Source organism: Vidua chalybeata, chromosome 7, assembly GCF_026979565.1.
Source record: "Vidua chalybeata isolate OUT-0048 chromosome 7, bVidCha1 merged haplotype, whole genome shotgun sequence".
Classification (NCBI taxonomy): domain Eukaryota; kingdom Metazoa; phylum Chordata; class Aves; order Passeriformes; family Viduidae; genus Vidua; species Vidua chalybeata.
Window position 1 is genome coordinate 3,178,902 of NC_071536.1, and position 17,873 is coordinate 3,196,774.

Sequence of the window (17,873 nt, forward strand, 5' to 3'; positions counted from 1 at the left end):
TTTTTTTTTCTTTTAATGGCTTCTTTGATTGGTACATTCCCAAGTAGCAGTAGAGTAGAGAATGTGAGGCATGGAGAATTTTATTCCCCATTGAAGTTTCTCACCAGGAGAAATATTAGTGTTTCAGGCCAAACAGGTTCAGAGCTGACTAATGCAAGTAGTACTTTCCTAAGTATTACCTTATTCTTCCTAAGTGTTGCATTTTGGACAGCTGTTTGTAGAGATGCAGAGGAAAATAACAGAACTGTGTAACTTGTTTTAAGTCATGTTGTGGATAATGAGATTGTCTTCAGGAGCACAGATTCAGTTGGGATGTCAGAAGCTGTGCACTGTAGTTACTCATTTCCTTTAGCACCTGACTTTTTTCATTCTTTGGCATCGCTGCAATCTTGTTCTTCCTTGTTAACCTGTTACCTGCTTTCTGTCTTCTTGTTCTGCTCCTGCCCCTCAGGAAATCCAACAGCTGCAACAGAAACAGCAGAGCTATGTCAGGGAAATTTCTGATCTTCAGGAGACAATAGAGTGGAAAGACAAAAAAATAGGGGTAGGACTTACCAACTCCTGCAATGTGTTCAAAGTGACACTGATCCTGCTTTTGTAAAACCCCTCTGTAGTGCCTTTGCTTGGTGTGGCTGTCCTGTGATGTTGCCAGTGAAGTAGCAAATAGCAAGTGTTGTCTTTGGGCAGTACCTTAAAATCCAAGGAAAACCTAGCAGCTGGTCTGCTTTCAAACCAAGGGCAATTGATTTGCTGTGCTGCACCATTTGCATTTGCCATGGGGGAAAATGAAGTGCTATTTATAATGCAATTCCATCAGCACTGAGTTTTCTCTTATTCAGATTTAATCTGCAGACTGAGCAGAAACTGGAGTAGGATAAAGAGGTAATGGAGCTATTTATAGGATGTTGGGATGAAAGTCTCCCTTGCTTCTCATCCCTTCCCACCACCTCTTATCAAAGCAACATGGAAACACACTCTGGTTTTCTTTTCCAGCTGAACACTGAAAGGTTTCCTGAACAGAGTAGGAGAAAGAAATCTGGCAGCTTTCCCATGTTTGTGATGTCCAATAATTTGTAGCAGCTTGAAACTGAAAATTGTCTAATTTTTTTTTTAATTGTTCTATTTGTACTTATATAGAAATACTGGGAGGGGGAGGGGAGTTCAGTAGCAAAATATGCATTTGCACATGGTGCATCCCAGACTAAGGATGACTTAATGGCAGCAAATAAATTAAATAGAATGTAAAATAAAAAGACTCCTGAAATCCAGTGGGCCTACTTCCATGCCCTTCCATTAACACGTGGGAATGACATGATGTCTTCAGTGTGCATGCTAAAGCTATATGGGTTTGGATCAGCTTGTCTAGCAGACAAGAATAAAAAGTGGACCCTCATTTGAAGGGTCCCCAATGAAGAATTGGGCTCTGAATGTCTTTGGCAGGAATTCTTGGTTACTGAGGAAGCTGTGCCTTTCTTGGATTTGAGGTTTCTCTCTCTGTATGCAAACTCAGTCCTGTAATCTGTAAACTCGACCTTTTTCACCTGTGCCCCTTCCATCCCCTGAATATCTTAAATCTGCTCATTCTTGTCTACATTTGCTTTTCATGACCTTTACTTGTCTCCCTTCCTTTCTTCACATCTCCTCGCCCTCTGTCTGTGTTGGGAACTCAGGCACTAGAGAGGCAGAAAGATTTCTTTGATTCCATAAGGAGTGAGCGGGATGACCTTAGAGACGAAGTGGTTGTGCTGAAGGAGCAACTGAAGGTATGCAAGAGGAATAAAATAAATTTATATTCATCTGCTGACCCTTTTCCCCTGTACATTTGGGCAGATAAATGAGGTCTAGCTCAGTAGCAATAACTCAATTTTCATGTTGCCTATAAATTGCCATTTGAGGGATTTTCTGTATGAAGTCTTTCCCCCTGCTATTAATTGTGAGTTCAGAAGGCTTTAGAAAACTCTTAAAAATCAGGGCGACATTAGTGTAGACTGGTGTATAAAGAAGTTGTTTCTGTAGGAGACACTGCTCTGAGGAACATTTTATGCAGCAGATTTATGTTAAAAAAAAAAAAAAGAGCTGGGATCACATGCTTTCTGTCAGGATGGCTGAACTGAGAACTGCAATATCTGTTCTCCTCCCTGACTCCCAGCTATGTTTAATGGAATGATTGAAGCAATTGTTTATTCAGAGTATCTTGGACAAGAGCACTTGACAATCCTTCCCTTTCTGAGCAGCAGGCTCTAAAGCGTTGCTTTTGCTTCCCACAGAAACACGGAATAATCCCAGACTCTGATGTAGCCACCAACGGGGACACATCAGACATTCTGGATAACGAAGGACACTTGGATTCTTCCCGAACTGTCCCAGGCACCACTCAGGCATTAAAGACAGGAGGGGAGGGGATGCTAGGTAAGTGCTGCATGCCCTCTCAGCCCCTCCTGCCTGTCTGTCCTTCATTCACCCACCTTTGCTTGGATGGGGCAGTTGTTAGTGGGACAATTAACACCACGCAGCATGCTCCTTGTCCAGTCACTCCCTGTGCATTTCCCTGCTTCATGTTGATTGTCACTCCCAGTGTGTCCTGCAGTGTCCTCCAGCAGCAGACTTCACTTCCCCTGCAAGGTGCCAAAGGATGGGGATACAAATACGACATTACAGATAAGTAGCAGTCATTCACATCGCCATTTAAATCCTGAATTGGAAAATTGTCCCAAGATAATCCTACTGCTGCTCAATATTTTTCAGCACATACCTTAAATAATCAGGAAAAAAAGGCATTTTAGTTTGCTATAAAGAGCTTGTGTGTTGGTTCATTGATATCCCTGAGAAATGTGTCTGCTTGAACAACAGTGCTGGGCTCTGCCAAAGCACACCAGAGGATAAATTCTGTGTCCCTGTGCTTTTGAACACTTAAAATTAACACATCTGTGTTTTCACTTGTTACATTGACACTTGGATTCAAAGGATGTAATTGAAGTGGACAGCGTTAGGAAGGAGAAATCTGGTTGGCAAAACCTCTTTATGCTTTTATGTGGTGACCTTATTAGAGAATTCATTAGAGAACTATTGTACTAGTGTAAGGAAATAAAGTAATATTTTAGGTTTGTTGGATTTTTTGTTGTTGTTCTAAATGAACATACTAATAAACAACTGCAGGCAGCCAGTTGTTGCAAGTGCAGGTTCTCTTGCTTTGAGCTTTTGGCTGCTTTTTCCTCACTCAGTTTCTGTGTGGAAACAATGTGGAACACCAAAAACCAAGGTAAGGGTGTATTTTTAAATGTAATATGTTTTCTACATCTCCTAATCCTGGGTTTTTCTTTCAGAATAGGTGCAGCATAGACCCAAAAACTAACAACAAACACTGTTGTTTTAATATTTGTTGCTTTTAAATCTGAATTAAGGAAAAGTGTTACAACAAAAATAACCTTCAATAAAACACAGAAGTCCCCACCCCTTTGGGTGGCTGAAATAAGGGGCACAGATTACCTGAGTCTGTGTTGGGAGGTCTGAAGAGCCAAACCATTTGCTTGCCAATCAGATTTTACATTCAGTGTCTGTCATGTGCACTGATGATGCCTGTCTTGAGATTTTAAAAGCAAAATATTACTGAATAATGCTTCATGATTCCATTGGAATGGCATCAGACTCCTGCACGGATAGAGGGGTGTCAGGGTTAAAGTTGTAGAGAAAATGGCTGAGGAAAAGCAGTCCTTAGAGGTACATCTGCAGGTATTGCTGTTAAGTTGCACTGCTTCAACCAGCTGATCTCCTCTACGAGAGCTGTCATTCCCACAGCCAAGAGCAAAAATCTCCTCCTTTACAAAAACACGAGCCAGCACCAGAGACTTCTTGCTTTGAGAGGGTGGTGGTGAGTTTCACTGATCAAACCCCCTGGATCCTTACTAATTCAATCGCTGCTTTGCCTCACAAAATTGGCAAAAGCTGATCTTTTATTAACCTGTTCTTCTCATTCTGCCTTTCGGGTTTTAAGTGGGGAGGTGAGTGCTGTGGTGTGGCCCCCTCAACTTTCTCAATGGTCTTTTAGGCAAAGCCAATGAAGTGGAGATGAAAAATGAGATTTTGGAGGATGTGGGGAAAAGAGAAATCTTGCAGAATACTGAGCATGAGGAACACAAAGAGGAGTCTGAGGAGGAGGAAGTTCAGACATTGCATGCTGCTGAAAACGCAAAGGCAGAACAAATGGTTGAAGAACGGGACACCCTGCCAACAGTGATGTTACCAGAGAGTAGGTTTGCAGAGCAAGCCCAAAGCCTCACAGAACCTGTGTCAGGGAGCACTTCTTCAAACAGTGACAGTGACACAGATGGCTTGAGAAAGGTCACAGAATCCAGGGACACAGCAGTCCAGCAGCCTGAGAGTACAGAGGCTGAACACCATGACTTGAGTGCAAGGACAAATGAGAACCTGGAGCTGGGCTCTTTGCAAGGCCACCCAATTTTTGAGACTCCTCAGGAAATGTTTTGTGACTCAGGTACAGAGCAGGAACTGGGAGAAGCTGCATCCAACCAGGAAGAACAGGAGGGTCTTGAAACCAGCCATGCCCTGAGTGATAATGAAATGGATGAAGGATCTGACAGTACAAGTGAGAGCAGTGAGTTGGTTTCTAACCAGGCAGGGCTACCTGAGGGAGCAGTGGCAGGCTTGCTCAGGGAAGAGGGAAATGTGGAGAGTTCCACTCCAGAGGAACCCCAGCACTCAGAAGAAAGTGCTGAAAACAAGGTTGCAAATGTCTTGGAGGAAAAGTTTGTTGACTGCACTGATGGAACACGTGATGAAACAGCAGGTGACAGAGCTGAAGAAGAATATGAGGCTGGGAACACAGTTCAGGGTCAGCTGAGAGAAACTGAGTCTGTGGGTTTGGAGGGGACAGAGCCATGTGAAAGGGATGTCCCAGCAGAGCCACTTGAAGAGGAAGGTGGAGAACATCAGGCATTCATCCAACCAGCTTCTTTGGAGGACAGTGCTTCAGCATCCCCAGAGGAACCAAGTACACAAGGTAAAACTGAAGATGAAACTGCTACAGCTGAGAAGGATGGACAGAAGGAAGAAGTGATGGAAGAGCTGGAGAAGTGTTCAGGTTCTGCTGAAGCAGGCGAGCAAGGTGTGGCATCTGTGGAGGCAGGAGGCTGCATTCCCAAGGGAAAGGGAAGTGAGCTGCAGCAGGCACAGCCAGGAACAGAGGCTGTGAGAGGGGTGATCACTCAGGAAACCCATTTAGACACGAGTCTTTTAGATGATGAAATTAAGGAGTCAGAATTGGAAACAGGGGATGAGGCTGGGGAAGGACAGGAAAGTAGGACAGAATGGGTAGAAGATTTGAATCCAAAGGTGGAGGTTCAAACAAGTCCATGTAGTGAGGAAAAAGCAGATGGTACAGAGGGAGAGAAAAATGTTCCTTTACAGGGTGAAGTGCAGAAGGTGGTTAAACAAGTAGAAGGTGAATCTGAAGAGGAGTCAGGTGTAGGTGTTATTGTAACTACTGAAAACAAAGCCAGTAAAGAAACACTGAAAGAAAATGAACAAGAGGTAGAGCTTGCAGACCACCCTGGTGGGGAATTTGCTTCTGAGGAAGATGCAAATAGTGCCCTGGCACAGAAACCTGTGCAGGATGACAACATTAGTGAACAAGTGGAAGTGGAGGTAGGTGCAAATAGTGCCCTGGCACAGAAACCTGTGCAGGATGAAAACATTAGTGAACAAGTGGAATTGGAAGACCAAGCAGAGGAAAGCCTGGAGGATGATGGTGATGCATTTGATTTTGATGAAGAGTCAAATCAAATACTAGAATCTGATGAAAAATGGGATGGAGAGAAAGTTGATGCACAGGGAGAAGAGAGTGATGGATCAAATGGTGCTGTTGGAAAAACTGCCCACATGGACAAAGCTGGAGATGGAAAAGACAAAATGGAAACCAAAGATGCCTTGACCAAAGGTGAAATCCTGCAGCATAAAAAAGATGAGCCTGAAGAAACAAGGTGCTTGCAAGGGGAAGTGTCAGGGGAAACTGAGGAGGAGGCTGATGTGGAGGAAGATGAAATCAAAGTATCAGATTCTAGTAAAGTGGGAAAATTACAGGATCGAGATGTTTCGGAACAAGATTTGGAAAGTGCTTTCATTAAGAGGGCTGAAAGCAGGGAGGATTTGCAGGTTGGTAAAAGGAGTAAGGGTAGATCCAGAGATGACTGTACAATCTCCTGAGTTCAGAACCTCAAACCTACACGAGTTCCATGCCCTGTGACCAGTCCCAGGACACAAACATGCACTTTGCACAAGACATCAGACCTTGGAATACTCTTAGAGCTTTGTCTTTGTAGGTAACTCAGCATAAAGCACGGATGTAGTAATGATGTAAGTTATTCACTGTTGTACCCAGCCACAGAAATTGTGAGTGGGTTTGGTTTTGCTCTGTCTCAGGTTGAAAGCTTATCACCTAATGAGGAAGCTTCACAACTTGACTATTCAAACTGTCATGCAATTAAAGTCCCTCTAGTGTGGATAGCTGCTCCTGGGGAATTTCTATAGGATTTTTTTAAAAATTCTAGCCTAGTTGATCAATATCTTGAATGTACATTGGGCCTTTGTGAACTTATGCACATTATGCTTACTTGTACTTAGATCTACAGCAAGTACATTAACTCTTCATGAAGGAACTCAGCAGATCAGCCACACTGATGGTGAAACTTCTTTCAGAATGCTTAAAACCTATGAACCAATCTCTTCTTTTTTTTTTTTAATATGAAGAAAAAAGATCTTTTCATTCCACTTCATATTTCTTATATGGTCATATTCCAAAATATAGTTAGATCACTGTGAATCTGCTTACTCTGAGCACTTTGGAAGAGCAATATACAGTTTGGAGAAAGTGCAACATACAGGTCTTAGTTTGCTGAAAAGAATAAATTTATACATGTTTACTTCATCTAGGCACTTTGCACCACAATAGGCCTTTTACACCATGTCTCACATGGGGTTTTTATTTTTTTCCAGAGAAAGTGTCAATACACACTGTAATGTGTGCTTAGGTTTGCTATCAAGTACTGTCTAGATATGAATATATAAAATATCTATTTTTCCAAGAATATTTTTGTTTAAAATTGCATTTGATTACTGCATTTTTTTTTTTTTTTTGCAAACTCTGATTCTGAAAGAATGTTTTTATCTCTGAAACAAATCTTATCTCTTTCCTTCTGGAAAGAAGATAACTTTGCATGTCTTAACTCTTGCTGGATATCAGACCAAAGAGGACTGTTGTTTTGTGTACTAGCCCCCCTGTGCCTTTTGGAAAACATGGATTACTTTGAATTGCTGGCATAAATTAGGCTCTCGGACTCCCTTGCTGTATTTCCTCCTGCATCTCTGCTAGTGCCTGGGAGGAAGAGCATGTTTTGCATATATAAATATTCATTTAAAGTGTTAAGCAATGAATGTCCCAAGGGAATGCAGATCGAGGGGGGTGTGGGCTACGGAAGGCTGTATTTGTGTCAATGTTGTCAGAGCACAGACAGACTGCAAAATTTGAAGATGTATGTCAAAATGTACTGCTGTATATAATTTAAATAAACATATTTTATACTTTAAAGTACCTGTCCAGAGCACTGTTTCTAAACCTGCACAAGGAATTATTTAAACCTGTATCATTTCAACACCATTTTTCTGCAGCTTTTGTTCAATTTATTGCCTTGTGCTACGTAGCTACCAGAGCCATCTCCCTAGGACTGGGCAGCCTCGGGGTTTGAGCACCTTGAATATGTGATGGCACCTTAACTGTAGAGCTCTAACAGGTCTGTAACCCTGTAACTCCTTTCATGTGGCTCCTCTCCAACTTACAGCAGATCCACCGTGGTTTCTGTAAGTATTGGCAGTTGTTCCTAAGAGTTTACACTAGATGCTAATCCAAAAAGTCATAGATCTTAAAAGCATTTCTTATTAGCATGTTTATTAGCAGTGTTTATTTAAAGATTTGGCTCTGCTATACTTTCAACAGTAATATATGGTTTAATGTTGGAAGTGGGTTTTAATTGTTAAATAGATTTAAACAGATCATTAAATGTTCTTACCAGGCTTCACCTGTACTGTGGATGGATCTATCAGAGTTAAATTAGGCAACATGCCATTATAGCCTGTATTTCTTATGAGTTCATTTCTGATTTTAACTAGTTTTTCCACTTCAAAAAACACAGCATCTTTAAGAGAATTCCTTTTTAAAGCCAAGTCACAGGAGCAGAAACACCTCCAATCTTACCTGTCCAAGTACCAGCTTTAATCCCACTCCCAGTGTAACTGGGACCAAGAACATGGAGAGGCTGTGCAGAGTAGCTGGTGTGCCAGAAATCCATCCTGGAAAGCTGAAACTGAGTCTGTGACCCAAGTATGAAGCTTTTGTCTTCCAGAATAACCCCAAATGCTCGCTGGGTTTTCTGGTCATCACCTAGTGGCACATAAATGCTGTAGCCCAGGTTTGTGCATATCAGAGCTAGCCTGAAATGCTTTCAAAAGCAGTATCTCAGGAAACTTACTTGATTAAAAAGGGGAATAAATAATGAAAAGGTCTTGGTCAATATCTTCTTTACTATAGAGAAGAAAAGTCCTCCTGTCCCTCTCAAAATCACTACTGCAAGCCAGTGCTTCCAAATCCTGTGCTGTCCCTGGCAGTGCCCCTCTTCTGAGAAAGACAGGAAAGCATTTTCTCATCATCCACAATAAACTGACAGATCTGGAGAGGGAGTATTGCCCAACCTGCTCTGACAGCTGGATTCTTGCAGGCTGTTCTGAATAGCTGCTTGGGGCTGGGATGTCATGGGATGTCTTTCCATCCTCCAAGAGCAGTTTACCCCTTTCATTTACATCAGGGTTAGTTACTTCCTGAGCCACATGTCATGTAAATCATGCAGGTAAAACCATCTGCTTCCCATCCCATGCTCCCCTCCAAGTGGAAAGAGACATGGAGGATCTGTGGCTGATTTGGGAATGTTTGGTGCCACTGGAGCAGCACCTGAGTGAGCAATGCCTCCAGTCACCTGCAATGCCAGGGCAATGAGATCAGTCACTGGACTTAGAAACTGTGGCAGAAGACACTGCTCAGCACCATGCTCACCCCTCTGTGTCCTGCTCCCTCACAGGCCCCATCTCCTCAGTCCCCTGTTAAACTCTGGTGTGTGAAGGCCATGAACTGGTGCAGTGAGTACCCTGGGAATCACCTTTCCAAAGTTAACTGAGGTGAATGTCACATTGTAATTATTCACTGTAGTATCTTTGTATGTGGAATAAGGATAATGAGTGTTACAGATGAGAATTTTAATTAGCTGCTTCCTGTCCTGATTCAATAAACTGTTCTTTCCTGCTCACCTGTTCTCAAGGTCCTCAGATTTGTTTGAAAAGTATCTCCTAAATGCAAAATTAAGGTGACCCTGCAGAGCAATTTTCTGTGTTAATAGGGGGGTTTAAGATAAGTGAAACCCAAGAGACCCTCATTTCTACAGGCAAAGAACTTTTCTTCTATGTGAATGGCAATTTTAGCAAACTCATTTTTTCCCTGATCTGGTAAACCCTGCTGTCTGCATGTCCCAGTGCGGTACACAGATGTCCGTAATGAGGGCAGAGAGAACTGAAGGTGAGACCAAACTGCATCCCAAAATGCATCCTCTTTGCAGGAAAAGGGCTTTGGGGAAGCCAGTGTGCTTCCTCACTGGAAGCTGGCAGAGGTGTCCTTTCTTCAGGCAGGCAGCTTTCACCCCACAGCAGTGGTAGTGTTAATAAAAGTCACAGCTACATTGTTTTCAGGATCAAAATGTGTTACTTGGCCCTTTTGGACTCACTAAGTTTGGGCCAATTTTGTAGTGGCCTAAAGGTTTCCTGCTGCACCAGTCCTCATTCTCTTTCCAATCCTTGGAACTCCATTTCTCAATCTTTGCTGGCCTGTAAATCCCAACACAGTCTCTTGAGTCCAAGTATCTCCAACCTGTTTGCTGTTCTTGCTTTCTTCATTGACCTTTATTTTTCTTCCATATCTTTCATCTTTTGCAGAATTTCTGTCTTAAGTTTTCTTTCCTTCCCATATAGATCTGTGAAATTGTTTTATTATTTTAAAGGGGTTTATACTTAGAAATTTTGTTTGTGGGTGGTATTTACAAAAAAAAAGTGGGTTTGGGTTTTTTTTTTTGTTTGTTTGTTTTTTTCATATCAGTGCTCAGGTGTAGCAATGTTGGGTGTGTCACAAATGGATGGAAAAAAAAGAATAGGACTTCAGGAGGTTCAAAATTAATCCAAAGATCTGCTGAACTGGGATGTCACGCTAAGTTCTGTATGTGGGTATTGCATCAAAAGCCAAGGTAAAGGTTTTGTTCCATGCTCTGGAACAGGACTGTATGGGGGTGTGTATTCCCAGCAGGGAAGTGACATAGCACATCAATGGACTCTACATGTCTGCTGTACAGGGGAACTTCCATTGGGAGAACAGTTTTCACCATGATTTGATTCAATACAGACTCTTGATTCCCTATAAGTGCACATGCTGACAAGAAAAAAGGGAGAACCACAAGACTTTGGCCTGTTCAGGAGTTGTCAACAAAGAAGAAATGGTATTTTTAAAGCTCTTCAAAAATATTTAAGTCTGTCTATCAACAGAATTTACCTGATAAAAGCCCACCAGGCTCCAATGTGTAATTTACCTTGCTTTCCTAAAGTTTACAAAAAAATCTTTTTCTTGAGTGAACTTTAGATTTTAATGGTTTAATCAGCAGGCCAGACCTCAGCTGTGGAGTTGAGCTCTGAACAGCCTGAGCTCTGCACTGCTGGCAAGGGAGGCCAGCTGAACAAACCAGCAGTGAGACCCAGCTGAGGCCAACAGATCTTCTCCTAATGAGTGTATTTCAACTTGATGTTGCAGTGTACTCCTGCCTGAGGTGTACCTGAACAAACTGAGCTTGTTAATTAGTCATTTAAGTCATTTGGGTGGTAAGAAAATGTGCTTTCACATTTTGCTGTCCTTAATGGGGAAAGAAAAAAATGAAGTGATTTGTCTGCTTACTTTGTAGTTCTTTTTTCCAGCTGTCTCATTCTGTAGAGTGCACTTTATAAATGAAGGCTGCACATACTCATGTGCTGATCTGTAGCACTTCCAAGTCCAAATGTAGCACAACAGTTGGTGCAGGTTGTCCATTGCCTCTTGATGTTTGACCTGGAGAATTGACTCTGAAGAGAAAATACCAGTTTTACCAGACTGCTGCGTTCGAAACACAAATAATTTAACGGGCAAATGTTTTTTTCTGGTCATAATATTGGAGCTAAAATGTCACTGCCATGTAAAAGAAGGGAAGAGTTAAAGTGCTGAGAATGTGATTACAGGTGTTTACAGTATTGTCATTGTGTTAAACTGTCAAGATCTGTGAGATTTTGTGTTGCAGTGGTGCTTGACCCTAGAGTTCTTGCATGCTAACCTAACGTAGAAGATTAGCCTCTTTGCATGCAGCTGGCTGCTGCTACTGCTGGGACAAGCATGTTCTGTGAGAATGCCATAAGTGCCCTGGCTGCAGCCCCCTCCCAGCCCTGCCTGGGCCTCGTGTCCTGTGGTACGTGCCCTAACTCCCCCATCAGTAGTCACTAACCTGAACGGGTCAGTCTCGTGTCTCAGATGCGCTCCCCGATGCGCCGCCGGCTCGGTCAGCACTGAACTCTCCCTTTTCTCTTCCAGACAGGCTGAAAAAGCTCATTGATGAACGGGAGTCCTTGCTAGACCAGGTAATCACAGGGCAAGTGAAGAACATAAAGGATTAAGAAAACAAAAATAGCCCAAACACAAGGTGTGGAGCGGCAGTGGTGTGGTCTGGTTGCTTTTGCTGCCTTGCTGGCACTCTGTTCTTCCTCCAAAACATTCCTCCTGTGTGTTAACTCAGGATACATGGAAGATATGACCCTCTTATTTCTGAATAATAATCCTTCAGATTGGCCAAGCCCAAGGGAAAATCGGGCATGGCTCAGAAATTGTAGAAGCAAAGTTTCTCTCCAAGAGTAAGCCCTCCCCTTTGCTGGGTCTGTGGGTAAATGGGCCTTTTGGAAAGGTTTGTTGGAGGAATTGCAGATGGGTAAAGAGCAATTAAAGGAATTATTGCTTGATACCATGGTATTCCATAGTGGCTATAAAGCTTATTCAAAAAACCTCAGCTGATCTGCTGCCCTGCAGGACACTCTATGCTTTCATTTGTGCTCAGTGACCTTGGCCTTGAGACTCGCACACAACCAAACACAGCTTTGGGAATTTTAAAGAATGTTTTACATTAATGTGCCTGCAGAAGATTTATGGCTTTTCTAATAAGCCAGTCATCTTTCACTCATTATTTTGATCCTGAACTTGTACATAAGCACTGATGTGTAAAATACTATGAGTGATTTGCCAAAAGAATTTCTAGGATGTTACAAAGTAACACAAGATTTTTTTGAATTTATGTTTAAAAAATACATCATTTGTTTTATAATACTGGAGTGAATTCAAGCCATGATTTCCCTTAGTGATTTTAATAACTATTTTCTGTCCTTCAGATTAAAAAATTAAAGGGACAACTGGAAGAAAAGCAAAGGAATGGCAAGATGGAAAATGCACAGTCAGAAGATGAAGTTCTGGAAAACGGGACAGATATGCACATGATTGACCTCCAAAGTGAGCTGTATTTTGATTTTAAGAGAATTTTGTGCCCTGCATGTGAGTGAGAAAATGTATCAGTACAATAACAAGCATATGGCTCAGAGTAAGAATGAGCTTTCAGTTCCAAGGGAGCTTTGGTCTGGGAGCAGCCAGGCACCTCTCCAGAGGTATGGGAATTAGGAGCCTTTGTTTAAGATTGCAGTTGGAAATATCTGTTATTGCTCCTCAGCAGAGCTGGGGGAGTTCAAATTAATTCTGCCTTCAGAGTGGTTGGCAGGGAATCAGGCAGGACTGGGAATGGTGCCTCTCTGCTGGACACTTATTGAGAACTACTCTCCTGCAGCCCCACGTAGATCCCTGATGCATGGAAGTTCTACCACAGACTTGTTAGAAACTGTTCACACTTGTTCTGACATCTCTGATAAATCTGTGATTCTTTTAGGAGATGCCAACAGACAGATCAGCGATCTCAAATTTAAACTAGCAAAGTCTGAGCAAGAGATAACAGCATTGGAGCAGAATGTAAGTTTTTGGCTTGTTCTGTTTGTTCAGGCAAATACAAAGAGGAAGTGTGTTTTAAATGATAAATGAAATTATGTTTACTGTGATTTTCCCTTAAAATAAGAAACGGGAGTGTTGGAGCATGAAGACCACTATGACTTTTATGTATGGGGAAGAAGGAATGTATTATTCCTCTGTACTGAAGGAAGAATGGTCAAAGACAAAAGTACCTGATGAACTCTGCTGAACACTTCCTTATGCCTAGCTGTCAACAGGTTTTAAATGGTTCCCAGCGTGTGAGGTGATAGAGATGGAGTTTATACACAGCTGTTCCGTTTTGATTGTTTGCTCTTGTCCAAGGTACATCAGCAATGCTCTTGCTAAGAGAAATTTAGTCAATGGACTGTACTTTTTGTTGCTGGAAGCATATTAAATATGGATATGTATGAAAGGTCAGCAGTAAGTTACTGTTGCCAGGCTTCCTTGGTGTTGTTTCCTTCCCTGAAAATATGCCTTTATTTTATCAAAGAGGAGTTAGCATCTCTCTGGTTATTCCTTGAGTACTAGTGGAAGAGTAGAACTTCAGAGTTACTTCTCGGTACAGCTTCTAATTCCCAGCCTTTGCCTTCACCTCAGGTAATACGACTGGAAGGCCAGGTAGCCCGATACAAAACTGCTGCTGAAAATGCTGAGCGAGTAGAAGATGAACTGAAGGCAGAGAAACGCAAACTGCAGAGAGAGGTAACTCCACCTGCAGGCTGTCACAGGTCAGCCTGCTCCATGTCGGGGAAACCTCCTTCCCTGAGGTCTTTTAGGGGAGGAACCACCTTTCTTGGCACAGCAAGGGATAAGCATCTAATTGCTTTATTGCTTTAGTTACTCCTTCTAAATGTGCAACCAAGTTTTCAGCACTCAAACTGGAGTAACAGTCACGGCTGTGAGCTCCCACTGCCTTTTCACCGTTCCTTCCTAACCTGACTTGCTAAAGGGATGTGAGTTGTTCTTTGTGAGCCTGTTTTCCTTGCTCTGCCAATCTGTTCAGGCCTGTTTGGGGTAGTGTGGCTGTCCACAGACTCTGACCGTGCCTCTGTCACCTTAGAGCTTGAATACCTTTCTCAGCTTCTCTCTCACTGCCTCCAGAGGTGCTTCTTTGATTTTTTTTTCAGTATGGCTCCTTGGTTGTTCTAAATACTCCTTCTGCTTTGCTGCCTATAAATATTGTTCTGTGCAGTCTAGCTCTCTCTCCCTACCCTGATCCCATGGTGGGTTTTGCAGGAAACTGAGGCTCCGAGTCACAGCTGGGAATAGAGGTCTAGGAACCAGAAATATAAAAGCTGTGCAGTGAGACAGGTGTACATCACTCAGAGCCTTGTGCCTCTGGATTGAGGGAAATTCTGTGATTCTCTGGGAATCTCCTGTTCCACAGAAATAACCTTCTGTCCATGCTGACTGCCTCAAGACACACGGTTCTGTCAAGCCAAATCCAGACTTGGGAGACCACGTTTCTTCTTACCTTGGCTTTGTTTGCTCAACATTCTGTAAATACCCTGGCTTCTTGGCAGTGTGCTTAAACACCTGTGTGTGTGGCCTGCAAAGCAGTTTAACTCCGCTAAAGGAATTTTCAACTGCTTTATGTTCCAAGTTAATGTGGTCAGTTAGCGTTGGCAACTACAAACCTTGCCTTGCTTTTGCAAAGGGATAACGTGGTGAAAGTCACGGCGTTCTTCTGTTTCCTTCCTTCAGCTTCGTTCAGCACTGGACAAAACCGAGGAGCTGGAGGTCAGCAATGGCCACCTGGTGAAGCGGCTGGAGAAGATGAAGGCCAACCGGAGCGCTCTGCTGTCCCAGCAATAGCCACCCCCTCCCACGGGAACCACCGCTACTCGGAACCGGAACGACGCCGCAGCCGCTTCTGCGTCCTGCTGCCCGGGACGCTTCGTGCCATTGCCTTCTGAGACCAGGCCACCCCAACACCTGCTCCGTGCCTCCCAGCCGGGGTCTCCCCGCGCAGATCCAAGCCTGCTGCACTACATCCATAGGAGGAGCTGATCCAAGTGGCTGTGCCCGCGGGAGCCCTTCCACGCCGAGCTCTGGGGACAGTCGAAGTACAACACATTAAGAAGCACATGGAATTCTCCATCCAGAGGGCACAGCAGCCATTTATTGCCGTTTAAAATGGCACTCAAAGAAAACACTTTGACTGGAATTTTGTGTCTTGCTGAAAATTTTAAAACAAACACTGTAAGTTTCGGACTTTTCTCATGACAGTATCTGTAATTTAGTGACTACGGTAGAGTTATTCATAGTAGGTTTTTCATTTACAAATCACTGTGGAACCATAAGCCATTACAAAGCAAAACTCCTTCAGTGGAAACCATGGAAGAAGATGGTCTTGGAAGCAAAAGTGACCTTAAATGACTTTGCCAATAAAACAAATGTGTTTGGAGGGATTTTTGCACCAGTAGAATCATGAGACTCTTTTATTTCAGGGTAAATAGGCAATAGCTTCATTGAATTTTCAATTTTTATTTGTATTATTTAATCCCTGCTCTTGGAGTTGAAGTAAATGACTTTTAAAGGATGTAAGGTTGCATTAATAAACCAGCATAAGGCCGTGTTTTCAGAAATGGTAGGGTTTGCACTTAGGTCACTCTCTTTGGTGCATTTATCAAGCAAGTGTCATTTGCTTAAACAAAATATGTAATGGGTTTTTTACATCAGAAACTATCTACTGGTCCATGACCTACTAGGAAACGATGCCGCTACAAAATACAAGTCTGATTTTTAAAAGAATAACTGCTAAGTAAAGAAGCACTTTAGAAAATATTACTGCCTATGGGTTTTCTACAGCTACGGAAGTAGCAAGTTATCTCCCTCTACGATCACTGCGGAGGTTTTCCACTTCCCACGCAGAACAGCGTAACCAGTTGAGATGTTGCGGGCGATTCTTGCGTGTGTAAAAATGGCACACGACTGGCACTACAGCTCTGGTTCATCAGAACTCATTCTGAATGTACTACTCAAAGGAGAGCAGCAGCTACCCCAGGAACAAAGCTGCCCGTCCCACCTCAGCCCTAACAGGAAAGCCAGTCCCTGTGGGATCTGCTCACGCGGTGGAGCAGCATCTCCTGTCCCACGGGAGCGGCCGTGGCTGCCTCAAGACGTTCTGCCAAGCCAAATCCACACCCAGGAGATCACATTTCTTCCTTACTTGGTCTTCAAACCCCGCGATCCAGGTCTTTCCCCAGCCTCCTCCGTGCAGACAGGAGGTTAAAGTAGGAACCGCTGCTATTTCCAACGCACGAGGGATCGCTGGTATCTTCCTCGAGCACCTTCACAAATTAAGTAAACCAAAACCGCTGTCTGAATGTGTTTCTCTGGTTTGGCTAGGAAACAGCACCCTCGTCTTCATCTCTTCCAAGTGCACAAGGAAATTTAGGAATGAAGCACTGAAATTATTATTCCAGGAAAAGGGTGAAGAAGGCTTTTTTTGTGCCCCTGGGGAATTAAGTATGTCCTTGTTGATGAAATGTGGTGAAACATGGGGTTGGAAGGAATCTTTTTAAATTAAATTTCCACTCCAGTTAGGGCTTTGGGTTTTTGTTTTTTTTTTAAATTGTTTTTGAGAGGAACATTCAGGTGCAGAGCCAGGTTTCTTGTGGAATACCTCAAAATGGCTGTGGATACCAATTTACAATTTTCTGTGCATGACTTGTGTAATTTCTGGTGTACAAAGCCTCGGGGGCCTAAAAAACAAGCAAAGGGATTTTCAGAACACAAACAAACGTGCTAAATATGACACCTTACCAATGGTAAGGTGTGTGATTGCCACCAGTCATCATTTCATTTGTGGCAGCAGTGAAAGCCGCCTCTCCTGGCAAGGCTCAGGAGAAACAACCCAGCAGCCAAGCGTTGGTCCAAAAGGCAAAAAATAACACTTTGTTCATTGAAAAGGGATGTGTTTATCGTTTCAAAGTAGATTTCATCTCGCACCCCATAAGCATCAACTTCATGATGGAAATCAGATGTGTATTTCAACCTGGATATGCTCTTAGTAGAAACCTTTGTGTGTGATAAAGTAGGTGAATGTTGAAGCCACATTTCCCCCTTCCCCTCCCCTAACTTTCAGTATGACTTAGCATTAGAATAAGGGAAGAAAAAGAACTGGTTGGTTTACTGCAAACTGTTTCTATGTTTTTCTGTGAAGAATGTACAACAACAGGGCTTTGAATGGTGATAATAGCACATGTCCCAGTCCTATTATTTGAGCTCCAAACGAGAGCACCTCGGTACCCTGAGAGCGGGGCCGAGGTGGCGGCAGCCGGGCGAGGAACAGCTCCTGGGGGAACCAGGACGGGTTTTCCTACGACTTCTGTTTCAATTTGTTATCCTCTATTTTATTTTTAAATGTTAAATGATTTTTATCGCTTGCAAATGGAATGTTACCCGAAATGTTTTTGGTTTTGTTTTGTTGGTTTTTTGTTTTTTTTCTCCCCCCAATCGCTCTGTTAGGAGATGTGAGCGTGGAAAAGGAAATTCATTATGAGCAGAACTCGCCAATAAAATGTCACTTGTTTGGGTAGTTTTTATGGAGTGGTTTGTCCATGCATGATGTTACCAGTACAAGTTCTCTTGGAAAATTCAGGGTGATATGGGTGTAACAGCTCGTTTTCCTTTCCAACATGTTGCTGCAGGATCACACAAAACATGAGCA

At 42.9% G+C, this 17,873-nt stretch overlaps 1 protein-coding gene and 1 long non-coding RNA gene across 3 annotated transcripts in view; one reads left to right on the plus strand and one right to left on the minus strand.

The window, feature by feature from the left end:
* LRRFIP1 (LRR binding FLII interacting protein 1) overlaps nt 1–17,741 on the plus strand; it is a 101,927-nt gene extending 84,186 nt beyond the window's left edge. Inside the window, exons 12-19 of one of the 2 annotated variants that reach the window (XM_053947385.1) lie at nt 452–544; nt 1,671–1,763; nt 2,268–2,409; nt 11,711–11,757; nt 12,556–12,673; nt 13,101–13,180; nt 13,796–13,900; nt 14,903–17,741. In XM_053947385.1, coding sequence (XP_053803360.1) covers nt 452–544; nt 1,671–1,763; nt 2,268–2,409; nt 11,711–11,757; nt 12,556–12,673; nt 13,101–13,180; nt 13,796–13,900; nt 14,903–15,013 — 789 coding nt within the window. In that variant the 3' untranslated portion in view covers nt 15,014–17,741. The remainder of the gene's footprint in view (nt 1–451; nt 545–1,670; nt 1,764–2,267; nt 2,410–11,710; nt 11,758–12,555; nt 12,674–13,100; nt 13,181–13,795; nt 13,901–14,902) is intronic. The other variant, XM_053947386.1, reaches the window with a different exon arrangement.
* LOC128790544 (uncharacterized) lies at nt 64–11,698 on the minus strand. The gene is made up of 4 exons (XR_008431792.1): nt 11,625–11,698; nt 11,048–11,211; nt 2,466–2,615; nt 64–463 (listed from the first exon to the last, which is right to left on the minus strand). It is a non-coding gene; the product is annotated as an uncharacterized LOC128790544 (long non-coding RNA).
* Nucleotides 17,742–17,873: the final 132 nt, after the last annotated feature.